Source organism: Bubalus bubalis, chromosome 3 (genome assembly GCF_019923935.1).
Source record: "Bubalus bubalis isolate 160015118507 breed Murrah chromosome 3, NDDB_SH_1, whole genome shotgun sequence".
NCBI lineage: Eukaryota > Metazoa > Chordata > Mammalia > Artiodactyla > Bovidae > Bubalus > Bubalus bubalis.
Window position 1 is genome coordinate 54,432,623 of NC_059159.1, and position 19,223 is coordinate 54,451,845.

A 19,223-nucleotide genomic window follows, 5' to 3' on the forward strand; every position below is an offset into this window, starting at 1 on the left:
GCTATACCACTGGAAAGAGCTTTTCCTTTGTACCAGCATGCCTGCTTATGTAAGGATTTATGTTTTTGACTATTAGCATGATGTCACTGAACTAAGCTTTCTAGTTTGGTTGAGGCCCACAAAGTTTGCATGATCTGTCAACTTTTTTCAAGCTCAGCCATCACCCTGGGCTTGGGGCATCTGAGGGCAGGGAGGAACAGGTGTCCAAAGGAGAAATGCTGGTGCCTGAGAGTATGTTTTCCAGTTGTATTAAATTTCTTACATGGTGTATTTTTGACCTGTCTTAGTTTCTTTCCTTCTTGTGTCTATGCTGTTTTGCTTGCTATTTGTTGTATGTCCTCTGTCAGCCATTCAGGAGTTGTAAAATGGAAGGTATTTCTACTCAGATGTTTTATGGGTGGAACGACGGGTTAAGCATGGTTTGTAGCAGCTTCTTTCAGAAAGAGTGAAGGTGATAAATGTGTTACCATGGCTTTGGATAGGTTTTGGATATCTGGGGCATATGGCTCTTAGAAACAAATGAGTATTTTAGGACCCTCAACTACCAGTAGGTCTTACTAGGGAAATGGGTAGATTTGTTCCCTGTCCCTTTGTTCTCCGTGACTATGTTCCAGCTGTTAAGCGATTTAAATAGGTATTTAGGGGGAAGAAAAGTCTTTGTTGTTTCCCCTTCCTCACCTTACCAGTTAAGACAGAAATAACTAGTGATGACACTTTAGGTGGTGGAATTGAAACACAAACCCAACTCTGACCACATGGGCCACAGGCAGTTGGCTTAAAGCCCTTAGTGTGGGGAGGTGGGAAGGGCAGATTAACTTCTGCTTTCTTCTCAGAGAAGCTTGGTTGTTTTTGTTTTTGTGTCTGTGTGTGTGTGTGGGGAGGGGGGGGGTGCGGGGTGGAGACGGGAGGTGTTGGTGGGGTGGTTGTTACCTTTGGTTTGGTCTGGTAGAGTATGTGTCCTTTCTCTTCAGTTGCATTGAGGCTGTTAAAGGTATCATTTCTCTAGCTGATATTTTTGGTAAATACTGCAGTCTTGATTTTTACTAGTAGATCTGTTAGTTCCAGCTTTCTTGCATGAAGCATTAGTTCTTAACTGCCAATTTGCAGCTGCTCCTAAGTAGATGGTCTCTATGAAGTTTTGGATTTGATTCGGTGTTACTTTCTAATGTTTGCTAAAAGTTGTCTTTGGAAATGCTAATCTTAATAGGTCTCTTCCTTTGTCATGTGTCATTAGCCTTTTGGCTGTTTACCTTAGGGCTCTTTGAGAGAGGGGTGGGTGGGGCACCAGGGAAAACTTGTTACTCTGAGAGAAAGTAAGAACTGGCTCAGGGCTCTTATGCAGAATTCCCAGCCCCAGACTTCATCTAGAACCATTCAGTAGCACCAATAAAAATACCTTCTTAGCACCTGTTATATTCCAGGGAATGTTCTAAGCTTTTTATACACATTTCTCCTTTAGTCTACATTTCTCCTTTATCCACAATCCTATCTGTGAGGTAGGTATTTACTTCGTTCTCATTTTCCAGATGAGGAAATTGAGGCCCTGAAAGATTAAGTTACACGTTATACACACTGGGGCAGAGAAGGTGGGAAAGAACCTGAACAGGGTGGGAAGGGAATCTGAATTTTATTTGGGTGGATGTAGGCACATGTACTTTTCTTTTTTCTTTTGTCTTAGACACCAGGCATTTCAGTTAATCATCATATCTGGAGGTAACACCACTGATGCACTCACTGAAAGTTGTTTACAGTAATCAAGATGAATTTATTATCTTTAGACATTGCTATGTTTTGATTGGGCCCCAGTATGGTCTGTGGAAGCAGGCTTGAGGAGAGGGGTTCATTTTGTTTGTAGTTAAAGATTCTGTCTGTCCTAAGGATGGAATCTGATCTTCCTAATTTCATTATATTCCTCAAAACAGTTGAAGCTGATTGTTTTTGAGTACTCGTTCCAAACTTTTGGATAGTTTCTTTGGAAAATAGCCTAAGATTTAACATTTCATCTGAATTTAAAAGATTGTTCATTTTTCTTTTTAAGGGGAAAGAAAAATTGGAGCAATTGGGAATTCTGGTTTCATCTCATGGGTAGAAAAATGAGCCATTTACCTCAAGAAAAGTGAAACTTATGAATCCCGCTCTTCCGTAATGAGAACTAGACGGTTTTCACTTGACGTCTACTTTGTGGCAGTGGGGAACCCCCTCTCCAGAGGTTTTTGAGAAGGATTGCTAAAAAGGGTTTTCTAGATTCTGGGGAAAGAAGTTCAAGAGAGTCCAGCAACACTGTCATTAGAAAAATGGTCTTCATCCAGTGCTAGTCTTAGAATCCTGAAGCTTCATTTTCAGCAGTTTGAAAGGCAGCAAAGTAGGAGAGGCTGTACAGGGGAGGAGAAACACTGACGAGAGATGTATTACAGAGACCTTGAAGTCAGTGTGTTAAGATAGGAAAGAAGCAGAGACCTGCATTCACTGAATGAAAACAAAAGAATGTGCAGTGTCTCAGGTCAGAGCCAAAAGGTTTTAGTTTACCTAGTTAATTTCTTAGGTTTACATCTTGGTTCTTTCCTTATCTTATATGTATATATAAGCTTAGGCTTCCTGAACCATTTTATTTCTCTTTGCAAAAGAGACTAATGGACATTTTTTAGCAGACATAAAGGGCCACTGTAGCAGTTTAGCTGGAGTGTAATCAGAAACTATTCATCATTTTCTGTCCCCTCCTTGTCCTAGGCTGACTGGTTCCCTGATGTGTTACCTGCCTCTGCCACTGATTGAAACTGCAGAACTTCTCATTCGTCCCCAAGACATCCAGTAGGGAATCAGCTCTAAAAGAAACCAGACCAACGTTTGCCAGCCCCTGCATTCTGGTGACTGAGGAGAGTGGGCAGCGGGTATACATGTGTAGTGGATGGAAAAGAAACACAGACTGTCAGATTACTATGCCTCTTCAGTTTCTTTTACCAATCATATTCCACAACCATATTATTTTTATTGTGTATGTATGGGGGAAACTGGAGATGGTGACCTTGATTAGAATGTGACTTAAGAGGAATAAATGGAGGGGATAAGATAAGAGAGAGTCATTTGTGAAAGATGTTGAAGTCTTGAAATAATGTGACTGAGGATTTTTTTTTTTAAACCAGAATTTATAAAAAAAAAAAAAACAAAAACTGACAGAGCCTGCCCCCTCATTTCCCGCCACAGGAGACTTAACAAGACTGGAGGCAATTGTTTAATAATAGCCTGTCTCTGCTATTCCCAATAGCTACCTCTATGTGAGGAATGGATAGAATACGTTCAGGGCATCATCATGCAAAGCTCCAGTAGCAGTGACGCCTACACGGAAGACTTGGAACTGCAAACAGAGGCTGGGGTCACCTCAGTGACATCTGACGCTGTCCAACCAGAAGTTCGATTTTTGTTTGGGGCGGGGGGTTGGGGGAAGAAGCAGACTGTACTAAAGAACTAAAACAATTTCTTGTCTATAGTTTCTCTTTAAAAAAAAATTTTGGGGGCGGGAGAGGGGGGTGTTAAGTAGAATTTCACGTCGTATCTGAAGTTAGGAGGAGGATGGGGAAGCTCAGCCCTTCACCCAAGAATAACCCAGTAATGACACCTCTGCGCGTGGGAAGTGTTTCCTTCTGCACAGGGAGGATCTGAGGCTGCACCCCAGTGGGATTCCCTGCTTGAGCTGGAAGGCCACTCAGAGATGCGTGTCGCGCCAAGAGTGCGGAGGTTTCGCTGGGATGAAATACCAGCCGGGAGAGACACTCCAAGTCGAAGGGGCTTCCTCCAGCTTGGAGGTAGGGGCCGTGCTGCGCAAAGGGGACCGGAGAGCCCCGGTACCGCTGCAGCCCGCGTCTTCCGCCGAGGGCCTGCCGGGGACGCGATGCTGCCGGGCGCCGGGCCCGCGTCGCCGCCGCCGGCGCGGCCGTGCCCAGCGAGGCCGCGCCAGACCCTGGCGTCCTCCATGTTCTCTCCCGGGCTCCCCCTGCTCCGGCTGCCTGGGCCGCGGACCGCAGCACCACACACCCCCGCGGGGGGGGACGCCGCGCCCCATCCCCGCCCCCGGCCCCACCCCGGCCCCGCCGCGGGGGCCCCGACCCCACCGCCGGCGGGCACTGGCTGAGCTCCGAGGCCGAGAGCCGGCCGCGGGGCCGCGCGGGAGGGGTCGGGGCCGCCGGGGGCGGCGGCGGCCGGCTCGGGGCTCCCCCCCCGCCCGCGCTCGCCGCGGCGGTGGTGCGTCCCGGAGGTTACCGGAAGTGGCCGCGCTCGGCGCTGCCATGTTGAGGAGCCGCCGCTGCCGCTGCCGCCGCCGCCGCCGCCGCCGCTTTGTTGTCGCCTCCTCCGGCTGAGGAGGCGCCCCGAGCGGGGGGAGTGGGGAGGAGGGGGGTCGGCCGCCGCAGCCATGGAGGCCAACTGGACCGCGTTCCTGTTCCAGGTACTGGGGCCCCCCCGGGGGGGCACAGGGGGGACAGGGGGGCCGGGCCCGGGGCTGGCGGGCGGGCGGGCGGGCGCTCCTCCTCCCTCCCTCCCGGCCCCGCTCTCCGGCCCGGCCTTAATCCCCCTTTGTTTTTCCGCCCGCCCGCCCCGGCGGAGCGGGGCTGCTGAGGGGAAAGGAGGCGGCCTCGCGGGGCGCGGGGGAGAAAGCAGGCCTCGGGGTGACCCCCGGGCCCCCCCAGCACACACACGCACACGCACACACCCTTCGCTCCCGCCCCGGAGGGGAAGGGAGGAGGCCGGCCGCTGTCACCGCCCGCGGCCCGGAGAAAGGAGGGCGCCGGGCCGCTGGAGAGCGCGGTCCGCTTCGCCGCGGCGCGCCGGGCCGGGGCCCACGCCGTGGGGTGAGGGGGTCCCCGGGTCCCACTCAGTCCCCCCTACTTGGTCTGTCTTTCGCTCGTTCTCCGTTCTTTCCGCCTCTCTCTTTTTGTGCGTGTGTTGACTTTCTGACACCCCCCCTCCCCGTCCCTGCGAATAGCGGGTATCCCTGGTCTCCCCGCCACTCCCCCTTCCCGCCGCCCCCCTCGTGTTTACCCAGTTGGGGGTGTTGTGACTGTGTGTCCCCTCCCCAAACTTTTTCACTGGCTTTACGTGTTTTCTCTCGCAAGCCTCTGCCGAGCCTTGGCAGCTGACACCCGCTCCCTCTGTCCAGCTCTCCCGCCGTCCCATTCAGCCCGGGGAATCCCCCGGCCGGGGAGGGTGGGGGGGGGGGTGTTGCGGGGGGGCCAGGACGCGGGGAGGCCCCACCTTCTCCCGGGGCACGCTTCTCTCTCGTCCCACCTCGAGCGTCTCCTCCAGCCAAGTGGGGGAGACGGCAAGTGGAGAGAGCAAACAAAGTCCGCTTACAAAGCCCCCAGATGAGTCATTCGTGGGGTGTTGGTCTTCATTTTTTGCAAGAAACTTGAAGGTGACTGTGGCCGATATGCTGGCAGTCCTCTTGTCGGCCCACTTGAGGTGGGGACCCTTATTTAGAAGACCGAGAACTTTTTCTTTTTTTCGCTGCTCCGTTTCTGTTTGCAAACGAAGCACTTGGTGGGCAGTCGTAATGAGCTCACGGGGAAACTTCGGAACCGGAGGCTAGGAAGCTCGTCACTTTAAAGTGCGTTCTTCCCGCCTCTTTGAGTTATTTTCCTTCTTTGAATAACTTCGCGAAATCCCAAACGCGTATCTTGGGTGCTTGAAACCTTTTGTGACTAACCAAGAACGGATGCAGAATTTTCAAAATTAATCCTCCCAGCCCCTGGACCCATCCCAGTGGAGTTAATATAGGGAACTGGATAATTCAAACGTTTCCTATTGTGTAGAGATGGTTTATTGTTTGAAGACGTATTCTTTCGAATGTAATTTGCTTTTTAAATAATTGTTGTATTATATTCAGGCTTCTTAAAATTTAGCATACTCAAAATTATGGAATTCACTAACTTGGCCTTTTTCTCATTCTGATCTAGTATTGTTTTAACGTGCTTTGATGAGCTTGATAATGAGATAAGTCAACTTAAAAATGCATTGGAAAAGAAATGATATATAACCAGCTTGCATCCAGGTTGGTGTGAAGGTGGCAAATGCCCTCTTGAGAAAAAGCTTTCAAATGGTCATTTTAAAATATGGGATTAATGGGCCACTGAAGTGATTTTTCACATGAGGAATGATTTAGATTTACCGTGTTAAACGTGCTCTCTCTTAATGGAGATTGGAAAAAATTGAGAGTTCTTTATGTAAAAGAAAACCCCCTAACTGATTTTTTGGAAAACTGTTGAAAAATCTTTTGGAATACTTTTATTATTCTTTTCCTGGGGAAAGCAAATGCCAAGCATTTATTGATCAACTTTTTAATTAGATTTTATATTATTTAATTTTTTTCAGCTATTAAAATCTTTTTTTCCACCTGATGGAGAAGTGTGAAAGCTAATATTTGATCCTGGGCTTGGCAATGTGTGCAGTGATAATTTAGAGCCGAGGACAGTTGAATGGGTAAAGAGAATATTTCAGTCTTTTCTCTGGAAAGGTATGAATAGACTTACTCAGTTCCAGTTTTAAGTAATTTTCACTGGGGAAATGGAGAGTTGGACTCTCTTGTTGTTTCCTGGAGCATCCTATTGAATTTATATTTTAAAACAATTTTAATACTTGCTTGCTTTCCAGATAACCTGGTGGAAAGTGAAAGCCATAGCTGTTAAAATGTTTGATGGATGATTCTCCTAACAGGACATTCAAGATATGACTCACTGATGCTAATTTCTTTCAGTACAAAATCTTTTACCCTCTGGCACTGGAGATTTCATGGTGCCATATCCTACCACCCTGGGTGATGAAGTAACATTTCTGTTTTGTTTTTGTCAGCCCCATAAGAAAGCTTGGGCAGGGTTTTGAAAAAAAAAAAAAAGCTTTGCTATTGAAAGAGATGGGAGATAAATTTTGGTTTGATGATGCTAGTCAAATAAAAGTCTACGCAGAAGTTATATATTTTTAAAAATCACCTAACTGAAGGCAGGCCATGGTTGTTATTTTACTCTGTCTCTTCCCCAGAGAACAAGTTGGGGAAACCCAGTTCCCCTCTTAGAAGGCCTCATATAGAAGTGTGGGGACCCTAGGAATCCTCAGAGAGTGATTCCCGTAGTGGTCGAGGCATTCTACAGTTTCACCCGAGAAGCAGGGACCTGGTGAGAGCCTCGTGTGAGAGTGAGCATCAGCAATGCTGTAAAAATACTTTATGTTGCCACAGACATCTGAATTGGTAAAATGGCAGTAAGTGCTTTTAGTACTCCCTCGAACTCACGGCTGTTTAGATTGAGAAATGCCTCTGAACACTATAAGTCTGAGCTTTGTCCAGAAGATTTGCGTTTCCTAGTATCTGATCTGATAGCCTTTGAAATTGTATATCTTGAGCTATCTTCAGCTATTAACCTTTTATATACTATATGGAAGCTTGGGTGTCCTACAGCCAGGTTGGAGATGGGGTAAGATTAGAGTCCAAAATCTGTAAAAGTGTCTACTGAGGTCACTTGAGTAGATCCTGAAAATTATAGGAGCTCCCTAAATTAAATTAAAAGTGGACTGTAATTCAGTATGAGCACTAAGTCCAGAAAGAGAACTCATAAGTAAGCACACAAGGAAGATTCAGTCAAAATTATTAAATTGAAAATGGTAACTCAGTAATACCTCCTGATGATTTAGGGGAGTCTGGTTCTAGGCTTAGTTAGCTATTGTGCTGCTATCAAGTAAATATGGGGCTGTGGGGTAGATGTTCTTATTCATCAGAAGAGCTGTGTGTGTGTGTGTGTGCGTGTGAGTGAGTGTGTCTTGTCTGTCTCCATGGTTTTTTCTCCTTAATGGAGTGAACTGTAGGACTTGGAATTATAGAGTACGAAGGGTAAATAAGTGTCTGGAGTCTCTAAGATGATGGGATGGACCCTTCCAAAGATGTTGTATGCTTAAAATATTTGGAACTCTTACCTCTGAGTGCATATATCCTTTCAGGATTACAAAACTCAAGCATAGGGGCTCAGGGTTACTGTCAAGAGTTTCAAAATTCATGTTGATCAAGTACAACATATTAGGAAGAACTATTTCAGGGATTTTTTTTCCCATCATTTCCTAAATGTCTATCAGTATGGAGGTATGGACAATTTTGGAGCAATCAAATCCAAGAGAGTAATTACTCATAAATACCAAGAACCTGATCCACAATGAAATGTTGGTTTCAGTGCAGCTAAAGGAAATTTCCAAACAGTGTCCAGCCCCCAGTTTTGGAGGAGTGGAAAGCACTTTATAACAGCAAATATCCGATACTTTAACAGGACTTAAAACCACTAGAGGAGAAGGAAATGGCAACCCACTCCAGTGTTCTTGCCTGGAGAATCCCAGGGATGGTGGAACCTGGTGGGCTGCCGTCTGTGGGGTCGCACAGAGTCGGACACGACTGAAGCTACTTAGCAGCAGCAGAACCACTAAAAGTAGATGAAAATGAAAGGAATTTAAATTACTTATATCTTGTTTTCTCTTACTAGTTTGAGTTTAGGGTTTGAACTAGTGTTGCTGAAGGATGAGGTGAAATGAACTGAAAAACAACTGGCAGGTGTCTGCTGGGGGCTGCCTTCACAGATACCTTCCAGGTTTCATTTCAGCCAAATCTTTTAGTAGAACTAAGTGAAAACCTCAAAAGTAAACTTAACAGCTAGCATGTATATTCAGAGAACTAGTGCCTGTCTTTTCCTAGGTAAAAAACAAGTAGATGATAGTATGTCTGTATGTGTATGTGTGTGAGTGTGTGGCTTGTGCATCACTGCAGTAAGGTGCTGTTAAAGACCTAAGTCTGAAGTGTAATTTTTTTGACAAGTTATTTAAACTTGGTTTCAGTACTGACAGACTGACGCAAACTGATTTCGTCAGCTGGTATGTCCCTTATGAACCAGGGTGGTGTGTAGTCTAGTCAGCTGTTTGAAAGCAAGATCACTGTCAGCAACTTATTTGCAAAAGTTTTGTGTCTGTGCAGTGATTTTAAATGCTTTGTAATGGGAGCTCTGAGAGTAGCTAGGTAGTTGCTGGATCTCTGCCGCAGAGAGTAGCTTACAGGGTCATTGTTTCTTCTGGTCTCTGTTGTCTGAAGCATGTTGTATTTTGAGGGTCGATGCGAGAGGCCGAGTTTCTGAAGTGTGAATGTTTGATTTTAGGCCCATGAAGCCTCCCATCACCAGCAGCAGGCAGCACAGAACAGTTTGCTGCCCCTTCTGAGCTCTGCTGTGGAGCCCCCTGATCAGAAACCATTGCTTCCAATACCGATAACTCAGAAACCTCAGGCTGCTCCAGAAACATTAAAGGATGCCATTGGGATTAAGAAAGAAAAGCCCAAAACTTCCTTTGTGTGCACTTACTGCAGTAAAGCTTTCAGGGACAGCTATCACCTGAGGCGCCACGAGTCCTGCCACACAGGCATCAAGCTGGTGTCCCGGCCAAAGAAAACCCCCACCACGGTGGTTCCCCTCATCTCCACCATCGCTGGGGACAGCAGCCGAACTTCGCTGGTCTCAACCATCGCGGGCATCTTGTCCACAGTCACTACATCTTCCTCGGGCACCAACCCCAGCAGCAGCGCCAGCAGCACAGCTATGCCCGCGACCCAGTCTGTCAAGAAACCCAGTAAGCCTGTCAAAAAGAACCACGCGTGTGAGATGTGTGGGAAGGCCTTCCGAGACGTGTACCACCTCAACCGGCACAAGCTCTCCCATTCGGACGAAAAGCCCTTCGAGTGTCCTATTTGCAATCAGCGCTTCAAGAGAAAGGACCGCATGACATACCACGTGAGGTCTCACGAAGGCGGCATCACCAAGCCCTATACCTGCAGTGTGTGTGGGAAAGGCTTCTCCAGGTAGTGCGCTTTGCTTTGTTTCTTTGGTTGTTTTTTTTTTCCTATTATGGTATCAGTACAATCTCTAGATCTAGAATGTTTATGTGAGGTTAGATATGTGCAGGCCTGCCTTATTAGAGGAGATTGGTGATAGATAAAGTATTATACCTCCAGGGCTAATTCCAGTTAGGTGTGGTTGACAAGTGTGACATAGGGATTAACTAATTATTTCATTTAAGAAGTGCCTTGGTGGACTCAGGCCTTTATTCGGCACATCAATACTTCTTATCACTGCGAAACCAGTGCTTTTCAGTTCAGTTGGGTGACTGGTCATGAGGCTCACTGCACATCAAGGAAACATATCCTGGAAGTTGGGATGACCTTGGATACTCTTAAAACTTTTAAGAGAGCGTGTTTTTCCATTTCTCTGTGGTTACTAACATTTCACTAATTTTCATTTGTAAAGGCTTTTTAAAGTTAATATTAATAGCCGTTGTCCCTGGCAAGTGTTAGTAAATTTTGGGTATTCTGTAACTGTAAAGAGTCAAGACCTAGAATGATTTGATGTTGACTAGAAGAGAAAATTAACAAGTAAAGGACTAAGACTTTTGTTTATGGTAAGAGAGGTAAGGAGGCTTGCACTGGGGGATGGGGGAGTTGGTAATTCTGCTAGCTTTCTTTAAAATGCCCCCCACCCGTATCTGTCAAGCATGTAAACATCACAGTAAGTAGCATTTCTCTATGTGTGTTCCATTACATCTTCTGTTGAAACTCTCTCTTTCACAGGCCTGACCACTTAAGCTGTCACGTAAAACATGTCCATTCAACAGAAAGACCCTTCAAATGCCAAGTAAGAGTTAAAATGACTTATCCTTAGTGTAGCACTTAATGCACATTATCCAGAAGGTCTGAGCCAATCAAATCTCACCATTCTTGAATAGTCTTAAAATCACTAACTTGAGTAAATGTGGTCCTTTTGAATTCTAGTTTTATAAAACATAAATGACAGCTTCTATTTCTGGGAGGCAAGATCATTTAAAAATGTAAATAAATGTTGTTTTTGTTAAGCTACATTTCCTTTTTCTTGGGCAGCAATGTTTAGTTGTAAGAAAAAAATGTATTGTCTTGCAAAGGTCACTGTGTATTTGAAATGAATTAATTTCTGGGCTGATGGTTGAGGTGGTTTTAACTATAATAGAAGAAAATGGGAATGTTTTCCCAAATGTAACCACTTACTGGATTTTTGTCTGCTATTGCCACATTGGAGCATTTTTAATGACATAAATTGTGGTAATGAAAAGTTTAAAAATCTTAATGAAATGACTATGTTAGGCGTCAGTAATTCTGTTTTTACGCAGAAAGTCCTTTTGTGATCCTTTTAGTTAAATTTGTTAATAACTGATTTTATTAAGTAAATGATATGAATTCTAAGAAAAATCCATTTGGAGGAAGGAGACTAGTGTCATTGAGTGAATACCTGCTATGAGGCCATGGGCCAGGCTCTTAATCCACCAGTAATTTTGTGAGGTAGGTATTACCTTCGTTTTACAGATGAAGTAAATTATAGGTTAGCTAGCTTGCTGAGTATTACACTGTTTAGTGAGATAGGAAGCTGGATTTAAATCCAAGATTGACTTGCTTTACAGCTCACATCTTTTCACTACTCGTTTGATATTTTTTCTTTCCCTCAAAATGTACGAGTCCAAAATTGACCAGGTGTTTTGTTATGAGTACAGTTTTACGTCAGACATGCAATTAAAATCCAACTGATTCAGTCCGCTTGCTTACCTGGGTAGGGTAATACCTTAGAATATAACGTACTTTAAAATGAGAAGAACAGGATAGTCTATATTTAAAAAAAGTTTTCCTCCCTCATGCAGACATGCACTGCTGCCTTTGCCACCAAAGACAGGCTGAGGACGCACATGGTGCGCCACGAAGGCAAGGTGTCCTGTAACATCTGTGGGAAGCTCCTGAGCGCAGCGTACATCACCAGCCACCTGAAGACGCACGGGCAGAGCCAAAGCATCAACTGTAACACGTGCAAACAGGGCATCAGTAAAAGTAGGCAGCGCCTCGGCCCGCATTTCTTGTTCTGTTGCAGATCAATGGGAGTATAGGGGTTTTTTTTCCATAATATATTGAAGATATTTTCACTTGGGTTCTCAGGACTGTATTAATATTCATCTTGTTTCCTCCTGTTACTAAAGTACACAAGTACGCATCAGCGGAGAGTGTACGTTAGTGTTGGAAATACGCTTAACATGCATGTGTACAGACAACACTGATAAACTCTCCACTGACTTCGCCTTTGCTCCCGCAGCGTCTACTATAATGCCGTGTGCGAGGAGCACAGGTTCCCTGCGGCTGTTTTTCAGTGTGTCCCCTCTTTCGGAGTTTGAATAGAAAGCTGTAGTGTGTGAGAATTGTTGCAGAAGTGCCTCCCAACTCCTGATTGCATTAATAGCATGTCCTCAACAACCTAAAGATAAAAGCGGTGTTTAATAATTTTACTTTCCAAACCCAAATCTATACAGAAAAGGGATATCATATCCCTTGGAATGTTTAAATGCTCTGCTTACCTTAAATTCAGAGCCAAAGATAGAATATTCCACGGACCTGTGGATGAAATTCAGTACTTGCATTTACCGAGGCTTTTTCTTTTAAGATCTCCCTAACCACCAGAAGAAAGTGTTTTCCTAAATCTGTATTCTGTTATATATGTGCTTTATGTGGCAGAAACATCAGAGTCTCAAAATAGCTGGCCAAAAGTGAATAGGAAAGAACGTTAATGTGTTTTAATGTCATTTGTTTTTGCGTCTTTGTAAGTATGTTGGGTTTATTATCTAGCATGTCAAACTTTGTTAATGTACATTATTGTGGTAAATAGCTTAAGTATATTAGATATTTTGATGAGCGTTAATTATTCCATGCTAATATTACCCAAGTTCAGTTTTGAAAGATACTTGCTTTTTAATGTAGCAAAGAATTCTTTTATATTGATTTTCCCTAGCTTTCTGGATTTTTTTTTTTTATTAATTTATCTATTTTGACCAATAGAGACATAGCCGCACAAAAGGTGTACTAGAGTTAAAAAGTGATTGGGTCAGATGATAAAGATCATAGAGGCGTGAGGACTCAAGGTATCTAAGTTTTGGATTTTGGAAAAGTAGCCCATACTTTTTCAGGGTAAAATATGGTGTTTCTGGTTTGTCTTTGGAGTAGCTTGCATGAGTGAAGAGACCAGCAACCAGAAGCAGCAGCAGCAACAGCAGCAGCAGCAGCAGCAGCAACAACATGTGACAAGCTGGCCAGGGAAGCAGGTAGAGACATTGAGACTGTGGGAAGAAGCTGTCAAAGCGAGAAAGAAAGGTAAGATGAGATGTCCAGTGCCCACAGCGTGGCTAGAAAAGTGTTTGCATCTAGTGTATGCCAAGTAGCAAAGGAAAATAGCCACAGCTCAGAGAGTCCTGCTTTATGGAAACACTTTATGGAGATACTCTATGCTGGGAAGTATCTGGTTGAGTTACTAGCAGCAAAGCTTCTAAGCTTCTGGATAAAGTTTTCTTTTTCCTAGGAAATAAAAATTCTCAGTACTTCTTATGTTCTTTCTTTTGATTTACTTTTCCTTACAAATTTGGAGCCACATTTGGTACTTTGCTGTGTATGCTCAGAGTTCCTTTTTATGTTCTTTTTATGTCAGCCTCCATGCATTAAAGGCTCCTTTTTTTTTCTTTCTAAAATATTCTCCCTCTTAGAGGTAGATGAACTATCCTTCTGTGTACATAAGTTTGTTTTCTTACAACTGTGCTATTTTCTGCTTTTCAGAGTTGTTTCTGAATTGTATTATTTTGTACGTGTTTAAGACTCTAACGCCAGTGTCTTTTCTCCCAGTCTCACCCTTAATTTCTTTCAGTCTGTCACTGGGGCTGGCGTTAGCTTAACATGTATGTACTTCAGTTGGTAGTGACTTGACTGTAATTGTTACTGAAATTTTGAGAATGGTTTGCTTTTCTCTCATATATATCTTATAAAGAAGCAGTTGGAGTATCAGTTTTCAACACAGCTTTTTAACTTAGTAGCTGTAGCTTTGGTTGTGCAACCATTTCAGTTAAATCATTTGGTCAGAGTATCATCGGCCACAGGACAGAGTCCTCAGTTCCTTTCTCCTCCCGCTCCCTTGTCGTGTCTTATTTTAAATTCCTGAGGAGCCCCTGCACGTGGGCTCCGTGGAGCCCCTCTGCTGTGTAGCGTCTTCCGTCCTCTGCTTTCATGTACTGCAGCTGTTCCCTTCCTCTCGGATCCCTTCTGAGCAGCCTGTGCTTGGATAAAGATAAAAGGAATAGCATTCTTTTTCATGCATCAGCTGGCATTGGCGGGCTTCCCTGGTGGCTCAGAGGTGAAGCATCTGCCTGTAATGTAGGAGACACAGGAGACACGGGTTCAATCCCTGGGTCAGGAACATCCCCTGGAGGAGGACATTTTTTGCCTGGAGAGTCCCGTGGACAGAGAGTAGCCTAGCGGGCTACAGTCCATAGGGTCGTAAAGAGTCGGACACGACTGAAGTGACTTAGCACGCATTGGCATTGGAGGAAAAGAAGGGAGCAGTTCAGATAAGCTTTCCACTTGGTGCTGCTTACTCCTGTCTTCCAAATGAATATTGTCATTTTGATAAAATGTGTTGTGATAGAAGGAGCGGAGAATGGCGGATGGGGAGAAAAATGTATATATGTGTATATGCCATGGTAATTGCATAGTGGGTTGAAAACATATTATGAAGGATATTTTACTCAGAGAAGAAGTAAAAGTGGTTAAGCTACAGAGAAGGACAGGGCTAGATTGAAAAGAAGCATGGTGGGGAGGCAGGGAGCTGGTGGAGGGGTGGAAGCCCAGGCTCCAGCGGGAGGAGAGCGCTTTCAGCGGTGCTGCCACCACCTCAGGGACGAGCTGCTTCTGCCTCATTCTTTCTTTCTTCCCGCACTCTTCTTCTTCTGTTTGGTATTGTATTTCAATGTGCTTGCATGATAAGACTCAGTTGTTTAGCTCATCTTCTGATCTCCATGAAGCAAAATGCTATTATAGTCCCATTTGTAACGTGAATCTCTTTGGAAATGGCCACAGGTGTTAGAATCTTCTGTGTTCATGTTAGTAAATGTCACATTTTGGGGAGAAGAGACTCCTGACCTGAAAACCTGAACTTGAATCAGCACGTCACTTTTAAATATTGGGTTTAAATAAATTTCCAAACGTGGATGACAATCAGATCATCATTTCAGGAGCTTCTTAGATGTATAGATTTCCCAGGTTCTGTCTAAATGTCAAGATTGAACTTCCTGGGGAGCATTTTTTTTTTTTTTTTAAGTGCTCCCTAGGTAAATGATTTTGATCATTAGCCAAGTTTGAGAATCCTTGATAAGGAGTGTGGAGCAGCGCCAAGGTTACATCATGCTCATCAAGGAAGTGCTGCTCATTCACTCAAGGGTCCACCTGAGACGATTTGAGCACATGTGGCATGAGGGCAGACCTCCATCTTTAGTCTCAAATGCATTTCGACAACCAAGTCACAGCACCCCCATCCATCATCTTACTGCTCTTTGCTGACATGCCAGCAGATGATGCTGAATTTTGGTTGAGGGGTGGAGTAGGCGGGTGTCACCCCAGAGGAAAGTTTTCCTTAAGAAGTGCTCAGGCTTTGCTGAGGACAAGGACCACGATCCCGCAGCTCACTGCAGGGTCTGCTAGCCTCGCTAGTCCCATTCGGTATGGTCGGTGGTTTGTCTTATGTACAGTTAAATGACACAAGGGGTGAAGTAGGTGATTGTGTCAGTTTCAGAAAGAGAAAAATGAGAGGGGAGGAGAACATAAGCCTACTGAGGGATGCTTGTTCTTTCTTAAAATCATTGATAAATGCAAGCAGAAACAACAGGGTTATTTAAAATGATTTGTCTAAGACTGAAATAAACAGATGATTATTAAAATAGCTTGTTTTTCCATCCCTATCTAATGGATTTTTAAAACCTTAACAGAATGTGGCTTCACCTCTGAGAAAGCTTTAGAGTACATAGCATCGAGAACATACCTCTCTCTGCTAGTTACAGTGTGCCTTATAAGAAGGTGTTCCCGATTATCCGTTGTGTAACCAGCAGCCCAGCTCTGTGTAGGCAGGCTCTTCTAGCCTGGCCTGCGGGTGCTGGGCTCTTCCCTGGAAAGTCTGTAGAACTCAGAGGAGCCGCATGAAGCATAGTGATAATACCTAGCCCTACTCGATACCTCTGCCTCGCAGAGTGCCTTGCAGAAATTACCTGATCTTCCAGCATCATTGTGAGGTAGGTAAGTAAATCTAAACTTGGAACCAAAAGCACCAAGGCTAAGCCAGTTTCCTCAGTCCTTGTGGAAGGCCCAGTGTCGGAAAAGAGAACTGCCCTCACGCTGGGATTCCTGGCCCCCAATTTTGTGCTCAGAAGGAGCCTCCCTTCCAGTTGACCATGGGGTAGAAAACTGTAATTTAACTTATTAAATGTTTGTCCTTGTTAATGAAAAGAAGTTGATTTAGAAACGGAATTGTGTTCACTGTGTTGAGAGTCTAAAGGCCCTTTTGTCTTCTTATTTCAGAAGCTGCTAGCCTGTGCCAAACCTCCACGGCTGCTACCACACCGGTGACGCTCACTGCTCCGTTCAGTATAACGTCCTCTGTGTCGTCTGGGACTATGTCAAACCCAGTCACGGTGGCAGCTGCGATGAGCATGAGAAGCCCGGTCAATGTTTCGAGCGCTGTTAACATAACCAGCCCAATGAACATCGGGCATCCCGTGACTATAACCAGTCCATTATCCATGACCTCTCCTTTAACACTCACTACCCCCGTCAACCTGCCCACCCCCGTCACCGCCCCGGTGAACATAGCACACCCTGTCACCATCACGTCTCCAATGAACCTGCCCACGCCTATGACGTTAGCTGCCCCTCTCAATATAGCAATGAGACCTGTAGAGAGCATGCCTTTCTTACCCCAAGCTTTGCCTACATCACCACCTTGGTAAACAGTGTTATAAAATCAGAATATGGGATAAAGTAAATATTTACCAGCAACTTACTTTTAGTTTATTAAAGCAAAAAGTAAACCATGAAATTGGGAGATTTTATTAGTTAATAATAGTGTAGTAGCATTTTTCTCCAATTTGGCTGGGATTGTTCAAAGTAGGGTATGTATGTCACTTATCATTGGACCACTTTAGTTTAATCAGAAATTCCTTTTAGCTGACAGCATTGCTTAAACAGGATAGTAGTTGGCAAGATGAAACGTCAGAATTAAAACCAATCATAAAAAAGCAAAATCCATTTCAAAATAAAACAGCATTACTGTTTCTAATCCCAAGAAATCATTTTATTCTAAACACTAGCAGAGCTCTTCTCCCGATATAAACAAGGTGGATGGCTGATTTTAACCTGAAGTTCTAAATCCATGGATTGAGAGCTAGTGTAGAATTGTCTGTGTTTGTTTTTATGAGTAAATACATGCATTGTCATAATAAAATGCATTTCAGAGAATATGCATTTTACCTTTGGGAATATGTTAATTTCAGGCAGCATTCCCTATGGGAAAGGTGATACCAGCTCTGATATGCAAAGCATATGATAATTTATCATTCTAACTTCAACATATAATAGGGATTGTGACCTGATATTTGGAGATGTAAATATTGCTCAGCATACTAATCCTGATGAAATACAGCATTGTAGTTGACTTTTTTAAAAAATTAAAAAAACAAAAACAAAATATACACATTGTGTTTTGGTAAGAAAAGGCCGCAACTGGCAGAGGAGAAGTCAGGTGTGCGGACAGGCAGACTCCTAACAAACGGATGCCAGCGGGACTCCTGTTCAGGGGTCACGGAGTACTTCGAAACAGTTAAAGTGTATTTGCTTTAAATTGGAAGACGCTGGAGGCACTGGGATGTGATATGCCCCTCTCTCTCCCAATCAGAGCCTGTTGATGTTTCAACAGGGAAAGATGTGTTAGTTGCTCACTAGAGTTTATGTCTTATATTAAATTGTATACAGTTTTTATTCTAACCACTAACTAGGTAGTATGCCCCTTCAGAACAAGCAGAGTCTATCTTTTTTTTTTTTTTAATTTCACCTTCCGTTTCTTAATCAAGTATTGTGCAGATTTGTTCAACTTTGTAAATACGGACATCACTTTTTTTTTTCCTTTGAGAAAACACTTGTATCAGCTTTGTGGGGTTTTCAGGGAGACAGCTGTCTGCACTCCCTGCAGAAACCCAGCAATGATTGTGCACGTTAAGACATGTGCTTTTTATTTCTTAGCAGGATGTTTTTATCTCTGTACATAAAGTAGAAACCAAAAGCTAGGGAAACAGATACTCTCCACCATCATGCCAGACATTAATGTTTTTAAAGCATTGTGTTTTTAAAAAAAGTTACTAAAACCAAGACGCTGTGATTTTTTTTTTTAAGTTGCAATATGTTTTTGGTTTTTTCCCTTTTTTAATCTTGCAGTTAAGAGAAATGGACATTAGTTGTGTTAATCTTGCAAACTGTTTGCAGGACTGACTATCAAACTGGATGACTTCCATTTATGCCCCACTGTGTCAGTTCAAGCATCAAAATACCTTGCGTCTGAGGCAGACTTCCTACATCAGGGACAGGTATCTGTGTCGTTATACAAAGCAGTTCGAGGGGGTTGAACTACGTAGTGAAAAAATAAAATAAATAGTACTTAGTGTAAAATAATTTTATAAATGATCTTTTGTACTTTAGGACATTAAATTGTACAACTTTTGTATATATAAAAGCTTAGGAACTTTCTGTTTAGCAGGAAGGCAACACATTCCTACACTTTTAATGTATATGTTTGTTATAATGTCCATGTAAACATGCCCTCTGTTTGTGCCTTTTAATTAGTTTGTCTCAATAAACAAAATGTAGAGAAAAATATGTAGCTATGACTTTGTTACAACTGTTCCTATCCACAGTACCAAGGTGGTTTGTTTTTAATATGTAGAGCATTATGTGTGGACTACTGGAAGGACTCGTGTAGGGAAGGCCCACGCACGGCCCTGCTGAGGCCTGGATTGGGCAGATAGTGGCCACATTTGGAGGAAGCCCATGTTTCCTGGCACGCAGCCCCAGGATGGGGTTCTGGCTCTGCTTAATGGGCAGTGTCGTCTCTCTCTGACTGAGCAGGCAATCCAGTCCTCCAGGATGGACACAGCCCGGCTTCCTCCACAATGGCCCAAGGAGCAGTCCTCAGTGGGGGCAGGTGTGGACCCTACCCCCAGGCTAGAGTGTGGTCGTCAGAACCCTGAAAGTATTAGTTCTTTAAAAAAAAAAAAAAGATATATACTAGAAATGATTGCTT

At 44.0% G+C, this 19,223-nt stretch overlaps 1 protein-coding gene across 13 annotated transcripts; it reads left to right on the top strand.

The window, feature by feature from the left end:
* The first annotated feature begins 3,535 nt into the window (after positions 1-3,535).
* Positions 3,536-18,797, top strand: VEZF1 (vascular endothelial zinc finger 1). 13 transcript variants are annotated; one of them, XM_025281249.3, is made up of 9 exons: positions 3,786-3,800; positions 5,946-6,040; positions 6,361-6,468; positions 7,024-7,242; positions 9,168-9,862; positions 10,628-10,691; positions 11,704-11,905; positions 13,064-13,213; positions 16,454-18,797. In XM_025281249.3, exons 4-9 carry the CDS (start codon positions 7,237-7,239, stop codon positions 16,879-16,881), a joined length of 1,545 nt encoding a protein of 514 aa, XP_025137034.1. In that variant the 5' UTR covers positions 3,786-3,800; positions 5,946-6,040; positions 6,361-6,468; positions 7,024-7,236; the 3' UTR covers positions 16,882-18,797. The 13 variants fall into 13 exon arrangements, with proteins under 13 accessions (XP_025137029.1, XP_006076294.1, XP_025137030.1 ...); XM_025281248.3 differs by lacking the exon at positions 3,786-3,800 and adding an exon at positions 4,245-4,438; XM_044939638.2 differs by lacking the exon at positions 3,786-3,800 and adding an exon at positions 4,545-4,841.
* The last annotated feature ends 426 nt before the right edge of the window (positions 18,798-19,223 follow it).